General features: G+C 38.9%; 1 protein-coding gene across 1 annotated transcript in view; it reads right to left on the bottom strand.

Moving 5' to 3' along the window:
* Nucleotides 1–15912: 15912 nt before the first annotated feature.
* TBC1D21 (TBC1 domain family member 21) overlaps nucleotides 15913–22907 on the bottom strand; it is a 21275-nt gene continuing 14280 nt past the window's right edge. Inside the window, exon 7 of the mRNA XM_044660255.1 lies at nucleotides 15913–15984. Within this exon, the coding sequence (XP_044516190.1) occupies nucleotides 15913–15984 (72 nt within the window). The remainder of the gene's footprint in view (nucleotides 15985–22907) is intronic.

Genomic DNA, 22907 nt, shown 5'->3' with positions numbered 1-22907 from the left:
GTGTATAAGAGACAGCTCTCTCTCTCTCTCTCTCTCTCTCTCTCTCTCTCTCTCTCTCTCTCTCTCTCCTCCCACTGGATTCCTTCCAAATAAGGCAGTATCAAGGCTGTTACTTGTACTGGGAGATGGGATTTCAATCATCCAATCCCTCAAAAAAAGGGTTAACCTAGAGAGCAAGAAAATGTGATTAAAGAAACATATTAAGTGTTTACCATATACAGGGCATTGTGATAACAGAGATAAAAATGATATAGTACCAGCCCCAACGAGCTTATATGCTAGTAGGAAATGTATACAGAGAAGTAGAGTATGAGAGGAGGGAGGGACAGAGACAGATAGACAGATACAAAAACCCACAGAGGCAGAGGTAAAGAGAGAAAGAGACAGAGACAGAGAGGGAGACAGAGAGATAGAGAGAAACAGAACAAATAAATAGGTCAGTAGGTAAACAAAGGATGGATGGATGGATGGATGGATAGATAGCAGTGCTTACTTAGCTCTAGGAATATAAAAGCAACCCCTTGTCCTCAAGGAACTTGGTTTCTAATGAGGGTAGGGAGTGAAGGAATCAAAAGATGCTCCGATAAAATGATCTAGAAAAATATGTAGAAGGATAGGATATTGGTCATAGTAAAGAGCAGGGAAATTTTCATAAAAGGAGATGATATCTGAGCTAAGGCAGCTAGGCAATACAGTGGCTAGAGCACCAGACCTAGAAGACCAGAATTCAAATCCAGCCTGAGATACTTACCAGTTGTGTGACCCTGGGCAAGTGACAACCTTATTTGCCTCAGTTTCTCATCTATAAAATGGGGGCACAATGGAGAAGGAAATGGGAAACCACTCCTATAGCTTTGCCAAGAAAACTCAATGGACAAAGTGCATGGGAATCACATAATGTCAGGCATGACTGAACAACAACCTGAGCTACTTTAGAAAGATCATTGGTCCAGAGATGAAAATTAGATCCAACAGAGTGAATAGACTGTCCAATAGCACAGGGCAAGGATCAGAACTACATAGTGTATGTGCCATGTATATGCCAACAGTATCATGCAGACCAGTTTCTAGTGTCCCTTCCCCACACCCTTGAAAGATTATTAGCTGAACATAAGATCACAGATTTAGAAGTTAAATGGTATAGTCCAGTGATTCCCAAAGTGGGTGCCACCGCCCCCTGGTGGGTGCTGCAGCGATCCAGTGGGGCTGTGATGGCCGCAGGTGCATTTATCATTCCTATTAATTGCTATTAAAATTTTAAAAAATTAATTTCCAGGGGGCTAAGTAATATTTTTTCTGGAAAGGGGGCGGTAGGCCAAAAAAGTTTGGGAACCACTGGTCTAGTCCAACCCCCTTATATTGTGGAAGAGAAACCTCACACTCAAAGAAGCCATAAGTTGCCCCCAATTACACAGGTAATAAGTAAATAGCAGACCAAAGATTTCTTTTTTTAAATGTTTTTCTTTTATTTTATTTTTCTCAATTAAATGTAAAAAATTTAATGTTCATTTTTTAAAATTTTGAGTTCCAGATTCTCTCTTCTTCCTCTTCACACCTTGAGAAGGCAAATAACTTGATATTTATTATATGTATAAAATCCTACAAAATTATCTCCATATCAGCCATGTTGCAAAAGAAAATACAGACAAAAAGAAGAAAAAGAAAGAAAGTTTTAAAAGTTTGTGTCAATTTGTATTTAGACCCCATCGGTTATTTCTCTGGAGGTAGATAGCATTTTTTTTTATAGAACTTCTTTCTTTAATCAGTAGTGTTTTGGAGCATTTTTCATGTGACTTTGATTTCTTCTTCAAAAAACTGCCTATTCATATCCCTATCCATTGTCAGTTGGGGAATGACTCATGTTCTTATAATTTTCATTCTATTTAGAGCAAAGATTTCAACCCAGATTCTCTGCCTCTATACTCTTTCTACTGCTAGTCATGAGCTTGCAAAGTGCATCTCTCTATCTTCTTCTGAAATTGTTGGAACCATGATTCCTCTCATTTACTCCATCACAGAAATGCCTGAGAAAAAGATGTCCTTGGCTCATTGTTCAAAGTTTGTTTACTCCACAGTGTGAGGAAAGGGCAGGCAGAATACTGAGCTTTGTACATCCAACTTCGGGGTAAAGGAGGGAAAGGAGACAATAACGGAACAGATGAGGCAACTGAGGTACAAAGAGATCAAAAGGCTTGCCCAACGGCATATGGAGAGTGACAGAGATGGGTTTAAAGCACAGTTTTCCTACATTCTGGCCCAATCTCCTCCCTCCCTGCAATACCATATATAGTCTCCCACATTAGGAGGATGATTTGTTTAGAGAGGATGTCATATGATGAAGCTCACGCATGTTGGCTTAGATCCTCTTGTGAAATATCCTTGAGTCTAGAAATGGAAGTAGAATTTTAAGGAAACATTTGGAACAACCATTGGATGTAATCAAGTAAAAAGTCAACAAAAGAGGCTTAGGTGAAAGAATGAAGAAGTTTGGGGAAAGATTCTCTATTTAAAATATCTTTCAAAGATCTCTTCACTCATTCTGGACCCTTGTCCCATCTCTCATCCCATTACTAAGGTTAAGTGCCTTTCACTGTTTGGAATGAAAATGAGCCACAGGGACACCCTGGTGAGTTCTGGCATACTTGGAATGATAAATTTGATCTCTCTATGACAATCCTCCTTAGATGTTTCATTGTGATGTGGGAGCAACCATGAGTTCTTTTGGTGTTGGGTTTTTTAATAACCTTTATCTTCTATCTTGGAATGGATAACAAGTATTAGTTCCAAAGCAGAAGAGCTGTAAAGGCTAAGCAATTGGGGTTAAGTGACTTGCCCAGGTCACATATCTAGGAAGTGTCTGAGGCCAAAATTGAAACCACGTTCTTCTGACTCTGTTAACAAGAGCACTCTATCCACTGAGCCAACTAGTGCCCCTTCATGAGTCCTTAAACTTCTGTCAAGAGATCAAAAGCTCTATCAGATCTTAGAAGCAGGAAAGGCTTCAGATCCCCCTGGGCAACCAATTCTGAGTTCTGATCAGACAAGCTGAGGCAGTTTGTAGCAGTGCTTAAAACATGGGACTTGGAGTCAAGATGCTATGAGTTTGAATTCTGGCTCTCATGCCTACTAGCCATATGAGCTCATATCAGTCATTTATTCTTCTTGAGCTTCAGGTTTCACATCTGTAAAAGGAGGAGTTTGGACTCAATGATTTCCATGATGCCTTCTGGTTCTAAACTCAGTGGTCTTAAGTAAAGGGTGATTCATGAGTACCATCTACTAAATTGTGGATGGATTATAACTGGCATTGGTGGAAAGAAGGTGTACTCTACTTAAGAGCCCACAAAACTCAAAACCTCAATATTTTGAGGTTGGAAGGGATCTTCAAAGTTCTATAGAACAGTATCTTCATTTGGTTGATGAATAAACTGAGGCCCAGAGAGGGGAGGCCATTTGATTAGTTTTGTGCAGCTATTAAATGGCAGAGCAGGAATTGACTTGAACCCTGGTTTCCTGGTTCCCTGGCTAGTACATTCACCAGGCCATTTTTTATGAAGAACTAGTTTTTATTATTTTTTAAAAGCTCTATCTTTTTTTTTTAAACCCTTAACTTCGGTGTATTGTCTCATAGGTGGAAGAGTGGTAAGGGTGGGCAATGGGGGTCAAGTGACTTGCCCAGGATCACACAGCTGGGAAGTGGCTGAGGCTGGGTTTGAACCTAGGACCTCCTGTCTCTAGGCCTGACTCTCACTCCACTGAGCTACCCAGCTGCCCCCAAAGCTCTATCTTTTAAATGACCTCTATGTCTCATAATACACACAAAAGACTTCAGGGAAGTACCAAAGCATCTGACAGCTTAAGCTGGAGAAATTCTAGACCAAAACAGCTCAAACTCCTAACAAGAATAAAGAGGAAATTCTATGTAGAGAATTCTGGTAATGTAGTAACTGTAACATGTAGTTCTATTAGTCCTTGAGTCTTACTATATCTTCAAAATAATCCTGTGAGGTGGCTAATATAAGAGGGAAGGCACATTAAATGTGAGTCAGAAGACCTGGGATCAAATCTCATCTCTGCTACTTTCTAACTATGTGATCTTGGTCAAGTAACTTAATCTCTGGCTACTCTACCATTTATCAGCTATGGGATTGTAAGATGAGAAGGTAAGAGCAGATCCATCTATGGAATGAAAGAATTGGACCATCAAAATCCATTCTAGCTCTAAATTATGATTCTATGTTTCCCCATCTTACATGAGAAGTAACTGAGTGTGAGTTTAAATCCCCTTCTCAAGGGATTCAACTCAACAAGGATGTAATGTTACCCAAATAGGTGCATAGGATACAAAACACTGCTTCCCTCAAGAACCTTTCATTCTATTGGAGAAAAACAAGTAAAGAAATGCAAAATACACCTTTTATCTCCTTGCTTTAGTCAGCATAATCCCCCAAAGCAAGAACCAAATTCATCCTTATCCTGTCTCCCCCCCCCCCCACAAGACCTAGGACAGGGCTCTGTCCAAATGTAGGAAGCCTCAGAAACAGTGCTGACTGAGTGGTCCATCTGGAGGCTATGCTCGTGAGGAGGATCCTCATTGCTCCTTCAATCATTGGCTTAGAGTTGGGAACTAGGGATCATCTGCTTCAGCCCCCTTATTTCACAGAAATACCTGAGTCCCAAAGTGGAGAAGAGAAACTTGTCCAAAACCATATAATCATAGATCTAAAGCTGGAAGAAATCTAATCCCATTCTCTCATCTTCTAATGTCATGGCTGATAAATGATGGATTGGGATTCGAATGAAGCCTCTGGACTTCCAGTCCAAAGTTCACCACATTCCTGGGATTCCATAACTTCTTATCTCAACAGGGTCCATGATGACGCCAGTTCTGGGCTGGCTCACAACCAATGAGGTCAACAATGCGCAGGATGATGGTTCATCTTCCTCCCCATCTCTGGGCAACATTCGCAGCTGCACAAGGTTATATTGCCTTGAGCTTTGGGGCCACCTAGTGGCAAAATGTTTCATTTCAAAGGAGGGTTTTGGTTTTTGGTTGGTTGGTTGGTTGGTTTATGGGTAGTTAATGGGTAGGCGTTACAGGGAAGCAGATTTTGGTCTCAATTTTTAAAAAATCTTTGATTAATAAGAGCTACCCAAACATGGGATGGATGGTGATACAGTACCTTTGCCAAGAAAACTCCAAGGACAGGATGGTTCACAGGGTCATGTAGAGTTGGGCATGACTGAACAACAACAACAAGAAGAAGGTTTTCACAATAAGAAGGCCACATAGATGTAGGGGAAAGTAAGCTGAGTTTGAAGTTAAAGGATCTTGTATTTAATAATAGGTCTGCCACATTATGTGACATTTGAAACTTTGGACAATCAAATTAGCCTGTCAGAGCCTCCATTTCCTTATGTATAAAATAAGAAGGTTGGACCTTATGGCCTCTGGAGTCCTTTCTGGTTTTAACCTATGACCTTGTGATTGTGAAATGATATGCTACTGGAGAAACTGAATGACTTATATAGATATTCTTGGTTTTAATAGAATAAGAAGACCAAAAAATCCTTTGTAACTAAACAGAGGAATGGTTTGCATGTTGTCTTCAATGAAGTACATGAAGAAATTGGCAGAACTGGTTTCCACAAACCCCAAAGTCTTGATGGGGTTGTTGATAAATCCACCTCCTAATGCACACATTAATCATAAATACAGGGATGTTTGCTAACAAAAATGCAGTATCCAAAGATCTGTTTTTCTTCAGACAAATATGCACAATTAAGGCAAGAAGGCAGGTAGGACAAATAGAGAATAATGATCTTGCCTTCTTAACTTATCTTTTGTTCTGGATCAATTCATTTGCATTCTAAACTGGAAAGAATCTTGGAAAAGTCTAGACCTAAATGAGATAGTTGTCTGGATAGACAACTATTCTCTTGATCAGGTATAATAATAAAAGTAGTATTATTAGTGTCATTGATAATAATAGTCAAAGGAGAGAGAGAAAGGTAGAGAGAGAAAAAGAGAGATGGAAGCAGAGGGAGAATGAAAGAGCACTATAAGGTTTACAAAGAGCAGTAAATATGTTATCTCACTGGATCCTTCCTCATCATCATCCTATGAGGTAGGTACTATTATTCTCCCTAAGAGAATTAGAATGACTTGCATGGGATCAAACAGCTAATAAGTATCTAAGGTAGGATTTGAACTTGGGTCTTTCTGACTCCAAGTCCCCCAGTTTTTCCCACTGCACCACCTAGCTGCCATAGAAATAGAAAGTACAGTCCTAGCCTGGGAACACTATGCTGACTTCTGTTAGCTGAGTGTAATGGCTATGACCAAAGAGTTGTAATCATCCTTTTTCAGGGAGAAGTTCAAGCCACTAGACCAGTGGTCCCCAAACTTTTTTGGCCTACCGCCCCCTTTCCACAAAAAATATTACTTAGCCCCTGAAAATTTATTTTTTGTAATTTTAATAGCAATTAATAGGAAAGAGAAATGCACCTGTGGCCATCACCGCCCTCCTGGATCGCTGCAGCACCCACCAGGGGGCGGTGGCACCCACTTCGGGAATCACTGCACTAGACCCTCACCAATTGCAGCTGAGAGAAAGAAATGAAGCCAGTTGCAGGGAACAACATCTAGCAGAACTGACCATGCCCAGAAGTCTCCATGACACTAGTTGAGTTCATCCTCAGCTATAGCTAAATGGCCAGCAGTCACTCGTAGTGAAAGAACATGACCAGCAGAGAGATCCCGCCTGACCAAAACACTGATGTTATCACCAGAGGAATGACTTGGGGATGATTTTCATGGAGAAATTATCACTTAAATATAATACTTTAACCATCTGAAATAGAAGGGATTCTGCAGTAGATGAATTTGAAACTCTTCTCTTTTGACCAGGAAGAGGAGTTATTCTGGTCAAGTGAAATGCCCTCAAAGACTGTGGTGGTACAGCAACAATCAAAGGCCATTCTAGCTCTTCTCAAAGTGTTTCAGGTTAGAACAATTATGATGCCAATGAAAAGAACCAGAGCCAATCAGAGAATTCCAGAGGAGGTGGGTAGAGTAGTTCTTCTGTCTCTGCTCTGCTCTGATGGCATCTGGAATACTGTGTTCACCAGCACTGTGGACACCACAGTTTAAAAGGAAATAACAGGGGCATGCTGATACCAGCTCCTGCCAACTCACAAGAGCTGACTGTTAAATTTTCGGTATGAGCATTCACACCTCAGAAATGGACAAATGCTACAAATCAGGGCTCCGTTTATTGTTCTGTTGTTTAAGAAAAGAACACCTTCTCAGAAAAAAATGGTTTGCTCCCTACTCAACAGCTGATTAAAAGCTAATAAGTCACTAAAGATGCTAAGAGTTCTTTATGGGTTGTTTGTTTTCATCCTAGAAAGAGATAAAGCTTGTGTGGATTTAGGATTCAAAGGTAGACTTTTCTGATGAAGCAAGTTTCGAAATTGCATCTTCAAGACACAGCAGTAAAATTTCAGTTAAACTCATCACAGCTGGATAGCAGCTGGAGTCTTATTTATTTCTTTGACTTAACACTTGGCCTATTGAAGGAACCCAAAAGGAAGTCACCGAATTAGACCTACTTGGAGAAACCACTGAAACAACAATGAATCCTAAGTCTTCCTCCTTCTCCCCTTTTTGTCTTATTACTACATATGACCAGGCAGAATTACTCACCACTAAGTATTTCTTTGTTCTTGTAAATATGCTTGTTGGAAGATTAGATTTTAACAGTAGTTTTCTAGATAAAGATAAGAAAATGTTTATTGTGTCTTCAATTGGTATCTTTGCTGTTGAGAGTGTTAATAAAGGAGAGGGGAACCTGTGAATTATTGGCTGCACAGAATCTAATTATTTGGAAAGCATCATTTTGAGCCCAGAGATTAAAAAGGTTGCCTGAGGGCTGAGTTTTTAGGAATGTTATTAATAATCTGTATTTTAAGCTTTCTACCCTTGTAGAGAAGTTATGTGCAAAGAGGACCCTTAGCCTAAATTAAAAGCTTCACAGGCAAATCACCTTATCTCCAGAAGGTAAGTCCTTCTGAATAAGGAATCATGAGGTTTTTTTCACCCACCGTGGCTCCTCAGCCAAACTCCCCTCCAAAACAATATCTACTGGGTTGTATGCCAAGGTTGATTGGTACCTGAGAGGCAATGGGAGCCTCCTCTTTTGCAGTCTACAAAATGAGCTGTGAGAGACCGCAGCCTTCGTTTTTGGATCCTCCTTCCTTTGTACATTTTTTTCTTTTCTTTTCTTTTCTTTTCTTTTCTTTTCTTTTCTTTTCTTTTCTTTTCTTTTCTTTTCTTTTCTTTTCTTTTCTTTTTTACATGTTTTCTTTCTCTTGGATTTCAAGCCCATGGAGAAGAGATTTCTCTAGCCTAAACACCTCACTGCCTGAGTCCATGACCGACCTGAAATGGAACCTTGAGTTCCTGGCTGCTGATCTTGTTTTTCCGTTTCCTTACCTACCCACAGGTCAGTGACCTTCAATTCTAAGAAATATATATTTCTAGATATGGTAATAACCTATATTACTTCCAGAATTCTGGGAACAGCCATCAACTGACCATAGAGAGGAGATTTCAGCCATTTCAGCAATTGCTCTACTGTCAGAATTATCCTATAAATGAAGGAATAAACTGAATCATTCCCAACTGGCCAGGAAACCTGGACCTTATGAGTTTCTCAGGCAGAACAGAACTATGATAAAGGTGAGATATCTGCTCAGCAGTCCCACAAAGGGTCATCACTTTCTAGGAATATAATGGGTATTATGGGCTATTTGAGATATTTTATGTTTCTGTCCATCTGCTTCTGTGATTTTTCTGTTATAGCTTCTTTGTTGAAGGAAATAAATATGGTGTCCATATTATCTTTTAGGTGCCTTTAAGAGAAGGGACCCTGAGACTCACATTTTGGTGAGACCATCAGCATGAGCTTTGTTTTAGAGATTTCCCCAGAAGTATTCCCTATATGGGGGGCTTAGGCCCTCCAGGATGAATATGGATTAAAATGAGCCCAGAGTCTCTTGTGAGAGGTGGTCCTCTGGACCATAGGTCTCATCATCAACAAAAAGAATCAACTCATAATGTCTTATTTCTTTTTTTAAAACCTTTGCCTTCTATCTTGGAATTGATATTGTATATTGGTTCTAAGGCAGGTGGTAAGTGGTTAGGGCTAGGCCATTAGGGTTAAATGACTTGCCCAGGGTCACATATCCAGGGAGTATCTGAGATTACACTTGAACCCAGGATCTCCAAGCTCTAGGCCTAGCTCTCTATCCACTGAGCCACCTAGCTGACTTCTGGTGTCTTACTTTCAAAAAATACTTATAACCTCCAAGAAAAAAATTGAAGCTTAATTATCATTTTAAGAGTCTCTGATACATTTTGGACCTTGATGTTGTTTCCTTCATCACCATCATCATCATCAAAAGGGAACAAGAAAGGGAACAAGCATTTATGAAACACTTCCTATGTGCCAGGCACTGTGTGAAGCATTTTTTAAATTCTGAAATATATTTTGCTGATATCACTTATATATCATCTAAATTTGTTCTGTATCCCTCCCTCTGCCCATATAAGATTATATACGACTATTTTATAACTATAAGACTACTTCATATAAAAACGATATAATTATAGTATTTTTAAACAATTATAATAATATCTTATATACAGTGAGGTCACAAATAATATGAATAACAGATAAGAAGTGTTTATTTATTTTGATTTACACTATTTAAAGTTAGAATTTTGTTAAATGTGATTCTTTCCATGTGCTGAGCAATTGTACAAATATTCTCTCATTTATCTTTACAATAACCCAGTGATAAAGATTCTATTGTTATTATCCCCATTGTACAACTGTTGAAACTGAAGCACAGATTAAGTGACTTGCTTAAAGCCTGACTCCAGCAGATTTTTTCTATAATGATAGCAAGTCCTTCCTCATGGTGGGATGAAGAATGTTCCTGGGTTGAGTTCCTCTGACTTAAAGGGATTTAAAGCATCTTTGGAGTTGATGGTAAAAAAATAAAAGATTCCATAGTGCCAAATTTCTCCCAAGGTGAGAATGTATAAGATTAATGAAATGTACTATTGATAGTCTAAACCAGTGATTCCCAAAGTGGGAGCTACCACCCCCTGGTGGGTGCTGCAGCGATCCAGGGAGGCAGTGATGGCTACAGGTGCATTTATCTTTCCTATTAATTGCTATTAAAATTTTTTAAAATAATTTCCAGGGGGCTAAGTAATATTTTTTGTGGAAAGGGGGTGGCAGGCCAAAAAAGTTTGGGAACCACTGGCTAAACTTTGAAGAGACCTGCACCACAGACCTGTGGGTAGAATAGCTGGGATGCCTAACCATCATTCAGAATAAGGTGATGGGGCAGCTAGGTGACTCAGTGGATTGAGATCCAGGCCCAGAGATGGGAAGTCCTGGGTTCAAATCTGACCTCAGCCACTTTCTAGCTATATGACCCTGGACCAGTCATTTAATTCCTATTTCCCAGACCATACCACTCTTCTCCCTTGCAACTGATACTCATTATAATGGCTTCTAAGCCAGAAGGTAAGGGTTTTTTAAAAATAGGGATGAGACAGGGACATAATGAGTTCTGTTTTAAATAAGTTCAGTTTTTAATTCCCCTGGGGCATCCAGGTCTATATGTTCACTGGGCAACTAGTGATACAGCAATAGAGTTCAGGAGAAAGTCTGAAGTTGGGTATGTAGAGCTGTTTCTTTATCTCATCTGCATTGTTGTTATGGTTGTTGTCACTGTTTGACTCTTCCTGACCCTTTTTGGGGTTTTCTTGGCAAAGATTCTGGAATGATTTGCCATTTCCCTCTCTGGTTCATTTTATAGATGAGGAAAGGGAGGTAAACAGAGTAAAATGACTTGCCCAGGATCACAGTTAGGAAGTATCAGAGACCAGATTTAAACTCATGTCTTCCTGAGTCCAGATCTACCTCCCCACCACTGGGTTCCTTTCAGAAAAGATAGTACCATTAAGGCTAAATTGGTTCCCCTTCCTTGATTCATTCTAGAATATTCCCAGAAATCATTCATCCAATCAATAAGAATTTAAGTAACAACTATGTCTCAGGCACTTTTTGGCACTGGAGACACAAAGACAAAAATAGAACCATCCCTGCCCTCAAGAAGCTTATAGACTTCCAGGAAACAACATGGATGTATACAAAATAAATACAAGATAATTTGGGTGAGAGGAAGCTAGGTGGCACAGTGGCTAAAGCACCAGACCTGGAGTTGGGATGACCTAATTTCAAATATAGCTTCAGATGCTTCCTAGCTACGCAATCCTGGGCAAGTCACTTCATCCCATTTACCTAGCTCTTGTCCTTCTGTCTTAGAATTTTTCTAAATCAGAAATTAAAGATTTTAAGGGGGGAAGATAACTTGGACAATAAAGAAATAACTAGTAACTGGAGGATCAGGTGGCCTCATCTAGGAGTTGGCACTTGAGTTGAGTTTTGAAGGAAACTATGGGTTCTAAGAGGAGAAAGTGAAAAGGGAGAGAACTCCAATCATCAGAGGCAGTTTGTGCAGAAGCATGGAGATGGGAGATAGAGAACACCAAGAAGGCCAGTTGGGTTAGACCATAGTTTTTTTAAGAGGAAAAATGTTAACAAACCTGATAAGGTCAGTGGTGGCCATGTTGTGACCAAGCATAGGAATTTATAATTGGCTCTAGAAACAATAGAGAACCATGAGAGTCTATTAAGTAAAGGAGTGGCATAGTTAGACCTGTTACAGTTTAGTTGTTTCAGCTATGTCTGACTCTTTATGACCCTACTTGGGATTTTCTTGGCAAAGACAATGGAGTCATTTGCCATTTCCTTCTCTAATTCATTTTACAGATGAGGAAACTGAGGCAAACAGGATTAAGTAACTTGCTCAGGGTCCCACAACTAGTAAGTGACTGAGGCTGGATTTGACCTCAGGAAGATGTATCTTCCTGATTTCAAGCCCAGTGCACTAACTTCCCTGGGCTACTGTTCATTCCCTTATCTATAAAATGAGGAGGCGGGGGTCACACTAGAGTTCTGGGTATCCTTCATCTTTTGTACTATGGGTGATCAGGTTTCTCTTAAGTCAAGTTTGAACATTATAGGTTCTCCATTTCTTTATAATGTTTTCCTCTCCCCAGAGAGGCATAAGCAACAATTCTTCCCCAACTTAGAATCTTCTCTTCCTGGTTGAGGGACTTTCAAGACATTAACATTGGTTTCTTTGGGCAATACTCAGATTCTCAGATTTCCTCATCAGACTTCTTGTCTTTGTCTCTTCACAACTTCATTCTTGACAGCTCCCCATCCATCCCGGACTAACTTTCTCCATAGAATTTTCATCCCTGGGATTCTAGTTATCCTCTCTCTGAACTCTTTGAAGTCTGCTCTTCCAAAATCTAGAATACACCTCAAACTCTGCCTGACTTTCCTTTCCTCCATAACAAACTCTAGGGAAGAATGGGCACTTTCCTCCAAGATTTCCATTATTTCCATAGTAGCAAACAATTCCTCCCTGAGAATGAGAATCAAATCCAAAATTAAATTTCTCTTTATTGTTTCCTTTACATTTTGAGGGACAAAATTACCATTAAGGAAAGAAGTCATTTCTTTTTCTGTGTTTGGGATAAAAGGAGACATCTAGATAATTGAAGTCATCCATCATCATGAAGGAATGAATGATGAGAAAGCATTTATTAAGTACTAACTTTGTGCTAAACACTGAGGATACAAATACCAAAAGGAAGTCAATCCCTAACTTTAACTTGCATTCTAATTGAAAAAGCGAACTTATAGAAGGGACATATGACTTTGGAGAAGGGTTTAGATATAGGAAGTCAGGAATGAAGAAGAAAGCACTTTTCAGCCTGTGTTTTTCATTCTAAAATCTGGGTTTAGCTACTTCCTAGTTGTATGACCCTGAGCAAGTCACTTAACCCTTACCGCTCTTCTGCCTTAGAACCAATACACAATATTGATTCAAAGATCAAAGATAAGGGTATAAAAAATTTGGAACCTAGGTCCTCCCATCTCCAGGCATGGCTCTCTATTCACTGAGCCACCTAGCTTCCCTCATGTTAGTGCTTCTTTTGGCAGTTCCAGGGAGATTCCTGAGAAGTCAAGTCATCCAGGCATCCAGCTCTGTAATATCCAGGAAAATGTAATGACACAATTACACTCACTTTTCCCTTCTTTGATCTTGATCCAAACACTCTCCACCATGCTTCCTCTCTAGTTTCTAGATTTTTTCACATGAGAATCCTTTCTTCTTCTATATTACTAACCTAATCCCCTACCCTTTTACCTATCCTATTTCTTTTGAATAAAGTGGACCTGTCCAGAGTCATATTCCAATCATAAGTTTCAACCCATCAAATTTCAATGACATCAAAAGGTCAAATTTACTGCCTCATATAAGGAATTTTCATGTTCCAAATTTCTTTGTTCACTGGCTAAACATTGGACATTTATCTATAGACATTTGAAATCACAGGATTTACTTTTGACTCCTTTTTTGGATTTTTGTCTCCTGTGAATTCTGGGTTTTACATAGGGAATGCCCAAATAGCACATCAGTATATTGGTGGGAGAGGGAAAAAGATGAAAGAATTTAATGTGTGAATACCTGGTACTCTGAGCTACTTTAGTTCAGCAAAAATGAATTTTGAATCTCCTGAGTTCCTAGAACTCCTGAGACATTCAAATCAAAGAACAGGGATGAGAAAATGGGAATTTTGCCAGTGTTTTGCTGCTGCTATTTCCAGGTCTGGTACACTACAAGCAATCCCAAATCAGGGTGAAATAACTGTCCCAATTAGTGATATTATGGCACATACACAGAAAACTGACTTTCAAAGTCACTAGTTCCTGCAGTCTTGCATTCATGTATTGGTTTGAGGTCCCTTTAGATCTCTAGGAGTATTACTTCAAAGATACACAACAAATATAATAAAGAAACATTCCCCCCAAAACTGCAGTGGCACAACCCCGTCCCCTATTGCTATCTCTATCTCAGGTTGGGGGTGGAATAACATTCACTTAGTTACCACATAGCCATGGTCCCACCAAGTTCAAGACTAAAGACAACATTGACAGCTTTTGCTAGACTGAAATCCTAGGACCCTTGTTCCTCAGTGCCTCAGTGTTAGGCTAGCTACAACACCCAGCCTAGATTGCTAGACAGTCATTCCAAAAGCATGTATTAATCATCTACTATATGCCAAGCTCTGGTGATACAAAAAGAGGCAAAAGACAGTCCCTACCCTCAAGGAGCTCACAATCAAATGGAGGAGAAAAGGTACAAATAAATATGTGCAAACAATTTATAGACAGGATAAATAGGAAATAATTAACAAAGGAAAGCACTCAAATTAAGAGTAGTTGAGGAGGGGGCAGCTGGGTGGCTCAGTGGATTGAAAGCCAGGTCTAGAAATGGGAGATCTCAGTTCAAATCTGGCCTCAGATACTTCCTAGCTGTGTGACCCTGAGTAAATCACTTAACCCCCATTGCCTGACCCTTACTGATCCTTTGCCTTGGAACTGACTTGCCTAGGATCACACAGCTAGAAAGTGACTGAGTTCAGATTCAAACCCAGAACTTCCCTTCTCTAGGGCTGGGGCTCTCAATCCATTGAGCTACTACCTGCCTCTAAAAGGTAGAATTTTAGCCAGGACTTGAAGGAAGCCAGGGAAGCTGGGAGAATGAGGAGGGACAATATTCCAGGCATGGGAGATAGGTTGAAAAAATTCCTAGAACCAAAAAATGGAGCATATTATCCACCAATCAATCAATCAATCCATCAATCAAAAACATTTATTAAGTTCCTACTTGTGCCTGGCATTGTTCTATGCCCTGGGAATATAAAGAGGTAAAAGACAGTTCCTGGCCTCCAGGAGCTTACAATCTAGCAGAGGAGAAAACATATGAACCAATATATACAAAGCAAGCAACATACAGGTTAAACAGGAGGCCCTCATTATTTAGGACTGAAGAAAATGTGTAGAGATGGAAGGTCTAAGAAGAGCGGAAGAGGGAGGGAGTAGGGACAGGTTATGAAGGGCTTTAAATGCCAGAAGATTTTGTATTTGACCTTTGGGGTGATCTAACCACCAGAGTTTGGCAGGGGCAAGGCAAGAAGACAGTGGGTAGGAGATGGGGTATGTGTGAGACATGGTCAGGTCTGTGGTTTAGGATTAGTTCTGGATCAGATCAGACAGTCCACTCCCTGGACCTAATACTGAAAAGAAAAGAACAAACAGAAACCCAAAGCCCTGTGGCCCTTTTCTCCTGGCCACACAGTCTTAGGAGACAAGAAGGCAGTCCTAAAATCCTTACCCTATACAGCAAAGCATGAATGAAGGCATCACCTTCACCCTTGGTGGGCTCCCAAGCCCCCTGCATTATTAGGCCGTTCTGGCTAGGAGCCCGTAGAAAATATCTGCTTTTCTTTATCCTATCTCTTCCTACTCCCACTGTAGCCTTGGTTGACCCCTCACTTCAGCATTTAGGGAGCAATGGGGGGCCTAGAGGCGTGTTAATCTCAGCTTCCTGTCCCTATCAGAGCCTCAGGCTGTGAACAGATTCTTCTCTCCATCCTTTCCCCCTCCCCATGAAGTCCCAGCTGCTATTGAGCCCAGGTGGGCTTCTAGGCATGATGTTCCAAACATTGGCATGTACTATCCAGTATTTAATTATAATAATGCTCTGGAGGATTCCACAACAAGGGCTCCTCCTTTATTTGACATGCACAGTAAGGTCCAATGGAAAAAGCCAGTTGTTCCAGCACAAAATATCAGTAGATTTCCAAGGTTGCCAAAAGAGAAACTAGTTTATCTTAGCATAATCCCCTCAGCTTCGAGTGTCCATATGAGCAAGGTCCCTGTGGTTAAAGCCAAGGTTACAAATGTCATCATAAATTCTCTAATTACAAAACAGACACAAGAGAGCATCCGGTGTTCTGAACAGCAAGCAGGGCTAAGAGATGTCAGATGCATTCCCCATAAAGGCATCACCACAGAAGCCATCATGTATCCAAAGCAATCCATAAATTAAAGTTGCAAAATGGTGATTTGACAAAAGAAGATAGACTGACTGCTTCAGCCCAGTCTGCTCCAAAGACTATACCCCATTCTTCTTCCAAGCAAAAGCCCAGAGATTAACTTACTTATGGATCTTCTACTTCCTTGCCTGGCCCAGGCATCAGTGGCATGAGTTCTAGAAATGGAAAGAAGGACAAAAGCTCGTCCTAAAACATTGGAGCCTTTTTGGACCAAAAACTTAGTTTTCAATGTTCTATAGGTTTTTCTATAGGTTTTCAGTGTTCAGTTCTAAAGATATCAGAAGCCATCACCAATGGAGTTTCATGTAGGTTCAAGCTACCAGAATTGCAGAGGACAGAAGTCATCAAGCTTCAGTAATGGAAGGGAAGAAACAACCTCCACAAGCTCATAACCTTTGAACCAAGGAAATTAATATATTGATTCCCATAGGATCCTAAAGTCCCCTTTTCATGTGGGCAGAGTTGCTCTCCCTGGTGAACTTCTGTTGTATAGAAAGGCTATTGTACACAGACTTTTCCTTCTTTTCACCTACCTTGCACTCAACATAAGAAAAATATCACCCATTCTCAATTCTGCTAAGGATTTTATTTCTAAGGAAAGAGTGATTGGCTCTTTAAATATTTATAGCAAAGCTTGATCCTTTGGTCTGAATAATTTCTCAAAGTACAATCAACCATAGCCAGCTACTGATCTACATAACTAGATTGCAGAGGGGCAAGCGGAATAATTAAATCTAAATAGGCTTCGTTAGCATGCTATCTTCCTTATTAGTTTATTTATGGTTTTATTTGGGGGTTGTGGTTTTCTATGAGGATTCTTTTACAACATGGAAGTATGTTTTGCATGAGAATACATGTATAATCTGGATCAAATTGATTGCTAGCTCCAAGAGGGGAGAGGGAAGGGAAGGAAGGAAATAATTCAGATCTTATAATTTTGGAAAATATATTAAAAATTGTTATGAAATGTAATTTGGAAAATAAAATATTCTTGAATAAAGAAAAATCAATAAATAATAAGCTTTGTTCTGCACATTTATCAATGCTTAATAAGAAAAAGGATGGTTCACATCACATGGTAAGTCAGTGCAGAACTTTCACATATACTCCAGCCACCTGTCTCTCAAAAGTAGGTTCTTGGTGGATTCCATGTGGATGATACCAACTTTGGTAATCTGGGCAAACTCCAAACCTTCATTTCATAAATATTTTTGCTAGAGGCAGCCAAGTGATACAGTGGATTTTGCACAAGAATTGGAGTCAAGAAGACTTAAGTTTGAATCCTGCTCTAGATACTTACTATCTGGATGACCCTGGGCAAGTCATTTAACTTTTATCTATCAAATTTTCCTCACCTATAAAATGAACATAATAATAACACCCACCTCTAAGGGTTGTTGTTAAGATACAATGAAATCATGTATTAAAGAGTCTTTTATCACTTGAAGCATTGTTAAAATATTAGTTATTATTAATACTATAGGTGAGTTCATCCCATTCACACGGAGTTATGATTACAACCTATGTATTCACCATAATTTTGATTTCCTCTTTCAACCCTACCCTTTTCTTCTTTCCCTATTTCCTTCCACACCATGTTTTGCTTTTAATTAGTCCCCCTTTTCCCCACCCTTATTTTATTTTCTTTCCCACCCTCTCCCTTCTTATTCCCCTTCTATTTCTCTTTAAGGTCTATTAATCACCAACCCCACAATCTTTCCCTCCTTTTTAATACTCCCCATCCCACACCAACCCCTTCCTTATTCTCTTTCAACTTCTCTGTAGGGAAAGATAGAATTCTATACCCTAGTAGATCTGGCTATTATTCCCTCTCAGAACTGATTCCACTGAGAGTAAGTTTTAAGTATTACCTAAACTCTCTTCCTCCCCTTCTTATAATAGTATTCTTCCTCTCCCCACCCCAAGGCGCCTCTTTATGTGGTGTAATTTATCCTATTTTACTTCATCCTTCAAGTTTCTCTTAGTACTATCTTCTTTTTTGTCTCCCCCCAATTTTTTTATATATCATCTTGAACAGCTTAATAACACAACCTTTGCCTATGAATATTTCTTCTGTCTACTATGATAATGAAAACAATTTTTAAGAGTTACAGATATTATTTTTCCATATAGGAATATAATCAGTTTGACCTTATTGACACCCTTAAATTCCCTACCCCTTTCTTGTTTACCTTTTTATGGTTCTCTTGAATTTTGTATTTGGACATCAAATTTTTTGCTTAGTTCTAGTCTTTTCTTTAGGAATGCTTGGAAATCTTCCATTTTATTAAATGACCAAACTTTCCCCTAAAAATATATAATCAGTTTTGATGGGTAGGTGATTCTTGGTTGTAGACTGAATTCTCTTTCCTTCCTGAATATCATATTCCAAGCCTTGCTGCCCTTTACTGCAGAAGCTGCCAGATCCTATGTAATCCTGATGGGTCTTCTTAATATCTGAATTGTCTCATTCTGGCTACTTGCAGTATTTTCTCCTTAACCTGGGAGCTCTTAAATTTGTCTATAACATTCCTGGGGATTATCTTTTGGGAATTTCATGTAGGGGGTGATCTATGGATTCTTTCAACATCTATTTTGCCCTCTTGTTCAAGAATATCAGGGCAGTTTTCTTGGGTAATGTCTTATAATGTGATGTCAAGGCTTTTTTTTGTTTGTTTTTGGTTCCAGGCTGTTCTTCTTAAAAAAGTGAATAACAAACTTGGAGGAATTGATTTTATTGTACATAAGCAACAAAAATATCATTTGATGGGACATTTGGTAGATGGACCTCCTAATGCTCATGATAACCATAATCAACAAAAGTCATGATAATAAATCCACAACTTCTGTGATAACAAAGCAACTTCCCTGCTGACACAGAGACAGAAGAAAAATGGAAAACCCAGGAGGTCTTCTAAACTAAGGCAACATATACCTTCACAGTAGATGAGTTTCATGTAAAGGTATGCTGGGGAAGGATGCTGAAAAGGAGTATTATAAAGTGTAACTCGGGGTTAAGAAATAAAAGAGAAAAAACATACAGTTGGCTATAGAAATTCACTTCACTTAACAAAGAATCTAGAGAGAAAAGGGGAAATGGAGAGGGAAGAATGAAAGGGAAGGTAGATTAAAGGAGGGATTAAGCCTAAGAAAAACAAACTCTAAGGATTTACCAAAAAATTACAGCAGCTCTTTTTGTGGTGGCAAAGAATTGGAAATTGAGGGACTATTCATCAATTGGGGAATGGATAAACAAATTGTGGTATATGTGGGTGGTGGAATACTATTGGGCTATAAGAAATATATAAGCAAGATGATTTCAGAAAAAGCTGGAAAGGTCTACATGAACTGATGCAGAACAAAATAAGCAGAACTGGGAGAGCATTGTACACAGTAAGAGCAATATTGTGTGATGATTCACTGTGAAAACTTGGCTACCCTCAGCAATGCAATGACCTGGGACTATTCTGAAGGACTTATGATGGGGAATGCTATGTACCTCCACAGAAAGAACTGTTAGAGTTGGATGGATGTGAATCAAAGAAGACTATCTTTCACTTCAATGTATTTATGGTTTTATTTGAGGAGAGAGAGAAAAAAAGAGTGAGAGTGAGAGAGAGAGAGAAACAAAGGAAAAAGAAGCAAACAAACAAAGGAAAACAAAGAAGTTTTAAAGAAACCTGAGAAACTTTATATGAATTGATTCATAATGAAGTTAGCAGAATGTAAAGAGCAATTTATATAGCTAGAGCAATAATGTTAAACAATTTTGAGAGGCTTAACAAGTTTGTACAATTTAATGACCAATCACAATTAGAGGATTCATATTGAAACATAGTACCCACCTCCTGAAAGGTGATAGACTCAGAGAGCAGTTAGAGATACATGACCAATGTATCTTTTTTGACTTTTGACTTTTTTGAATATGACCTAAGTGGAAATTTGTTTTACTAGACTATACATGTTTGTAACACATTTCCCTTTTTTTTTCTTTCTCGATGGAGAGACAGTGGCATGCGAGGGGGGAGTTAGGTGGAAAAGAGAGAGAAGAGATTTCCATTTAATGAAAAGTAAAAGTTAATTTAAAAAAAGAAAGAAAAGCTAAAGGTTTATGGCACTCTTAGAAAACCTGTACTTGTATAGCATTGAATATTTTGCTCATTAAGAGAGTCCATTGTAAGCTGCTGGGTGTGACAAGCATTGAACAATGTCAAAAACAATTAAATTAACTCTAAGTACTTGAGGATTCATAAATCTAATTATCATATCTATACAGATAACTCCAGATTTATTCATAAAGGCCCAATTTCTCTCCTTTGCTCTAGTCCCACTCCACCAAAAATTATTGGAAATTGAAAACTGGATAGCTCAAACTCAACATGTCTAAAATGGAGCTCCAAAATTAATTTCCGTCAAAGATAGTCCATCCTTCCAATCACTCAGGTTCCAAATCTCAGTTACAGTGATTGGAACTGATTACAAGATGCCTAATCACACTCCAAATCTCTTCAAGGCATTTCCAATATGTGTCATCATGCCTATCAAGAAGCAAGCTCTGCAGCCTTTTCCACATGGAGATTAGATAATTGGTAAAGCACTCTCTGCACATGCTCCTCAGCACTGGGCTAGTTGGCCAGTCACCAACTGCATTCTAGGATTCATGCTGCCTCAGAATGAGAGGTTATTATTATTATTATTATTATTATTATCATCATCATCATCATTATTATTATTATTATTCCTATTACCTAAGAAAAGTCTTCCCAACAATCAGAGTTGTCTAGAGTGTAATGGAAACTGGGGAAGTGGTGAGCTCCCCCTCGCTGGAAGCCTTCTGACAGACCATTTGAATAAATGAATGAACAAGTGTTTACATGTCTATTCTATAGCAAGCATTATTCTGGGCACCAGGAATACAAATACAAGTTCCAGGTAGTCCTTGATCTCTAGGAGTTTACATTCTAATAGAGGGGGAAAAACATATAAAGGAGAATAAGAGCCAGAACTAGAAGTTTTGGTCTGGGGAATCATAGGGGAGGTAAGTGATACCAAAGAGCTCTCAGTGTTGTGGAGACTACTATACCACTGAAGTTTCATTTGAAGAAACTGGAAATATTTAGCCTAGAAAAGAAAAGGCTTGAGAAGGACATGAGAATTGTCAGTAAGGAGAACAGACATAATTATGGCTAAATATAATGGTCAATACTAGTACCACACTGTCAGTATTAAAAGACATATTATTGGGCAGCTAGGTGGCCCAGTGGATAGAGAGCCAGGCCTGGAGATGGGAAGTCCTGGATTTAAATCTGACCTCAGACACTTCCTAGCTGTGTGACCCTGGACAAGTCACTTAACCCCAATTGCCTAGCCCTTAGCACTCTTCTGCCTTGGAACCAACACTGAGTATTGATTCTAAGACAAGAAGGTAAGGGTTTAAAAAAAGGAAGACAAATTCTGAATAACTGCAAAACCAGTGAAGGATCTGGAACACAGATAATGAAATATATATTTCCCCTCCCCCAGAACAGAATATTATATATGTTGTCAGATAGAGTCATACTACTTTTTGTTTTTGTTTTCTTAATTGTGTTTGTCTCAAGGAAGTATTCAATATGGATGGAAGTTGAAATGACCATGATGTAAAAGAAAAAAGTGTCAAAAAAACATTTTATCAAAAAATTAATGTTGAAAGAAAAAAAGTGGGATGTGGAATAGGTGACCTGACTATAACAAGAATCAAATACTTTAAAAAAAGGCAAAGATTAAAATGGTTTGGGGTAGACCCTTTATTAACTAACATGGACCAAAATCAGGCAATGGGAGAAGGCATGAATGGATTGATATCTGTATCCCTGGAGGGGATGTAAAGACATGTGTAGTCTTGGTTTTGTTTATCTACCATCCTGAATTTATCCAAGTCCTCTTTGAATATCTTGGGCAGTGTGGAGTTAGAAGGAACCTCTGAAATCACTAAGGCTAATCCCCCTATTTTACAGATGAGAAAACTGAGGTCCAGAGAAGAGAGGAGACTTGCCCAAACCTCTCTTGTTGAAAGAGATAGACAGAGAAAGACAAGGACAAAGAGAGAGGAAGAGAGAGAGTGAAAGAAAGGAAGAGAAAGAGAAAGGAGAAAGAAGAGAGAAAAGGATACAGAAAGGAGAGAGAAGAGAGAAGAAATAGAAACAAAGAAAGAGAGGAAGAAAGGGAAGGACAGAGAGGAAGAGACCAATTTGATTTTGTGAAATGCTAAAAGAAAGAGCTTTTCAAACTTCCAAGAATAGACTACATCCTCCAAAGCCCCAGTAGAATATAAATTCCATGAGCACCAGAACTGATTTTTTGTTTTGTTTTTGTATGCCCAATTCTTAGTGCATAATAGATATTTGTTACATTTAAAATGGAGACATCTGTTAAATAAATTATTATAGCTCTCACTTAAATGCTTAGAAAGACACATAATAGATTTTTAATAAATGTTTATAGGATATTGTTGACTAAATGTCCTAAACTAAGATATTAATGAATAAGAAATAAATGTTTTAAAGTCTGCATAAGAGAAGGATGAGAAAAAATATTACAAATTCTCTTTTTCTATATTGGGTAATAAAATGTTTTATGCAAGAGTTTATCATTAAAAGCAGAGATTAAAAGCCCATCATTTACTGGCCTTGAAATCTCCAAAGAAGTAAGACATCTTGCAAGGCCCTGATTTTCTCTGTGTGTGTGTGTGTGTGTGTGTGTGTGAGAGAGAGAGAGAGAGAGAGAGAGAGAGAGAGAGAGAGAG

Source organism: Gracilinanus agilis, chromosome 2 (assembly GCF_016433145.1).
Source record: "Gracilinanus agilis isolate LMUSP501 chromosome 2, AgileGrace, whole genome shotgun sequence".
Classification (NCBI taxonomy): domain Eukaryota; kingdom Metazoa; phylum Chordata; class Mammalia; order Didelphimorphia; family Didelphidae; genus Gracilinanus; species Gracilinanus agilis.
The sequence above is the reverse complement of the archived record's forward strand: the minus strand, read 5'-3'. Positions and strand labels throughout refer to the sequence as shown.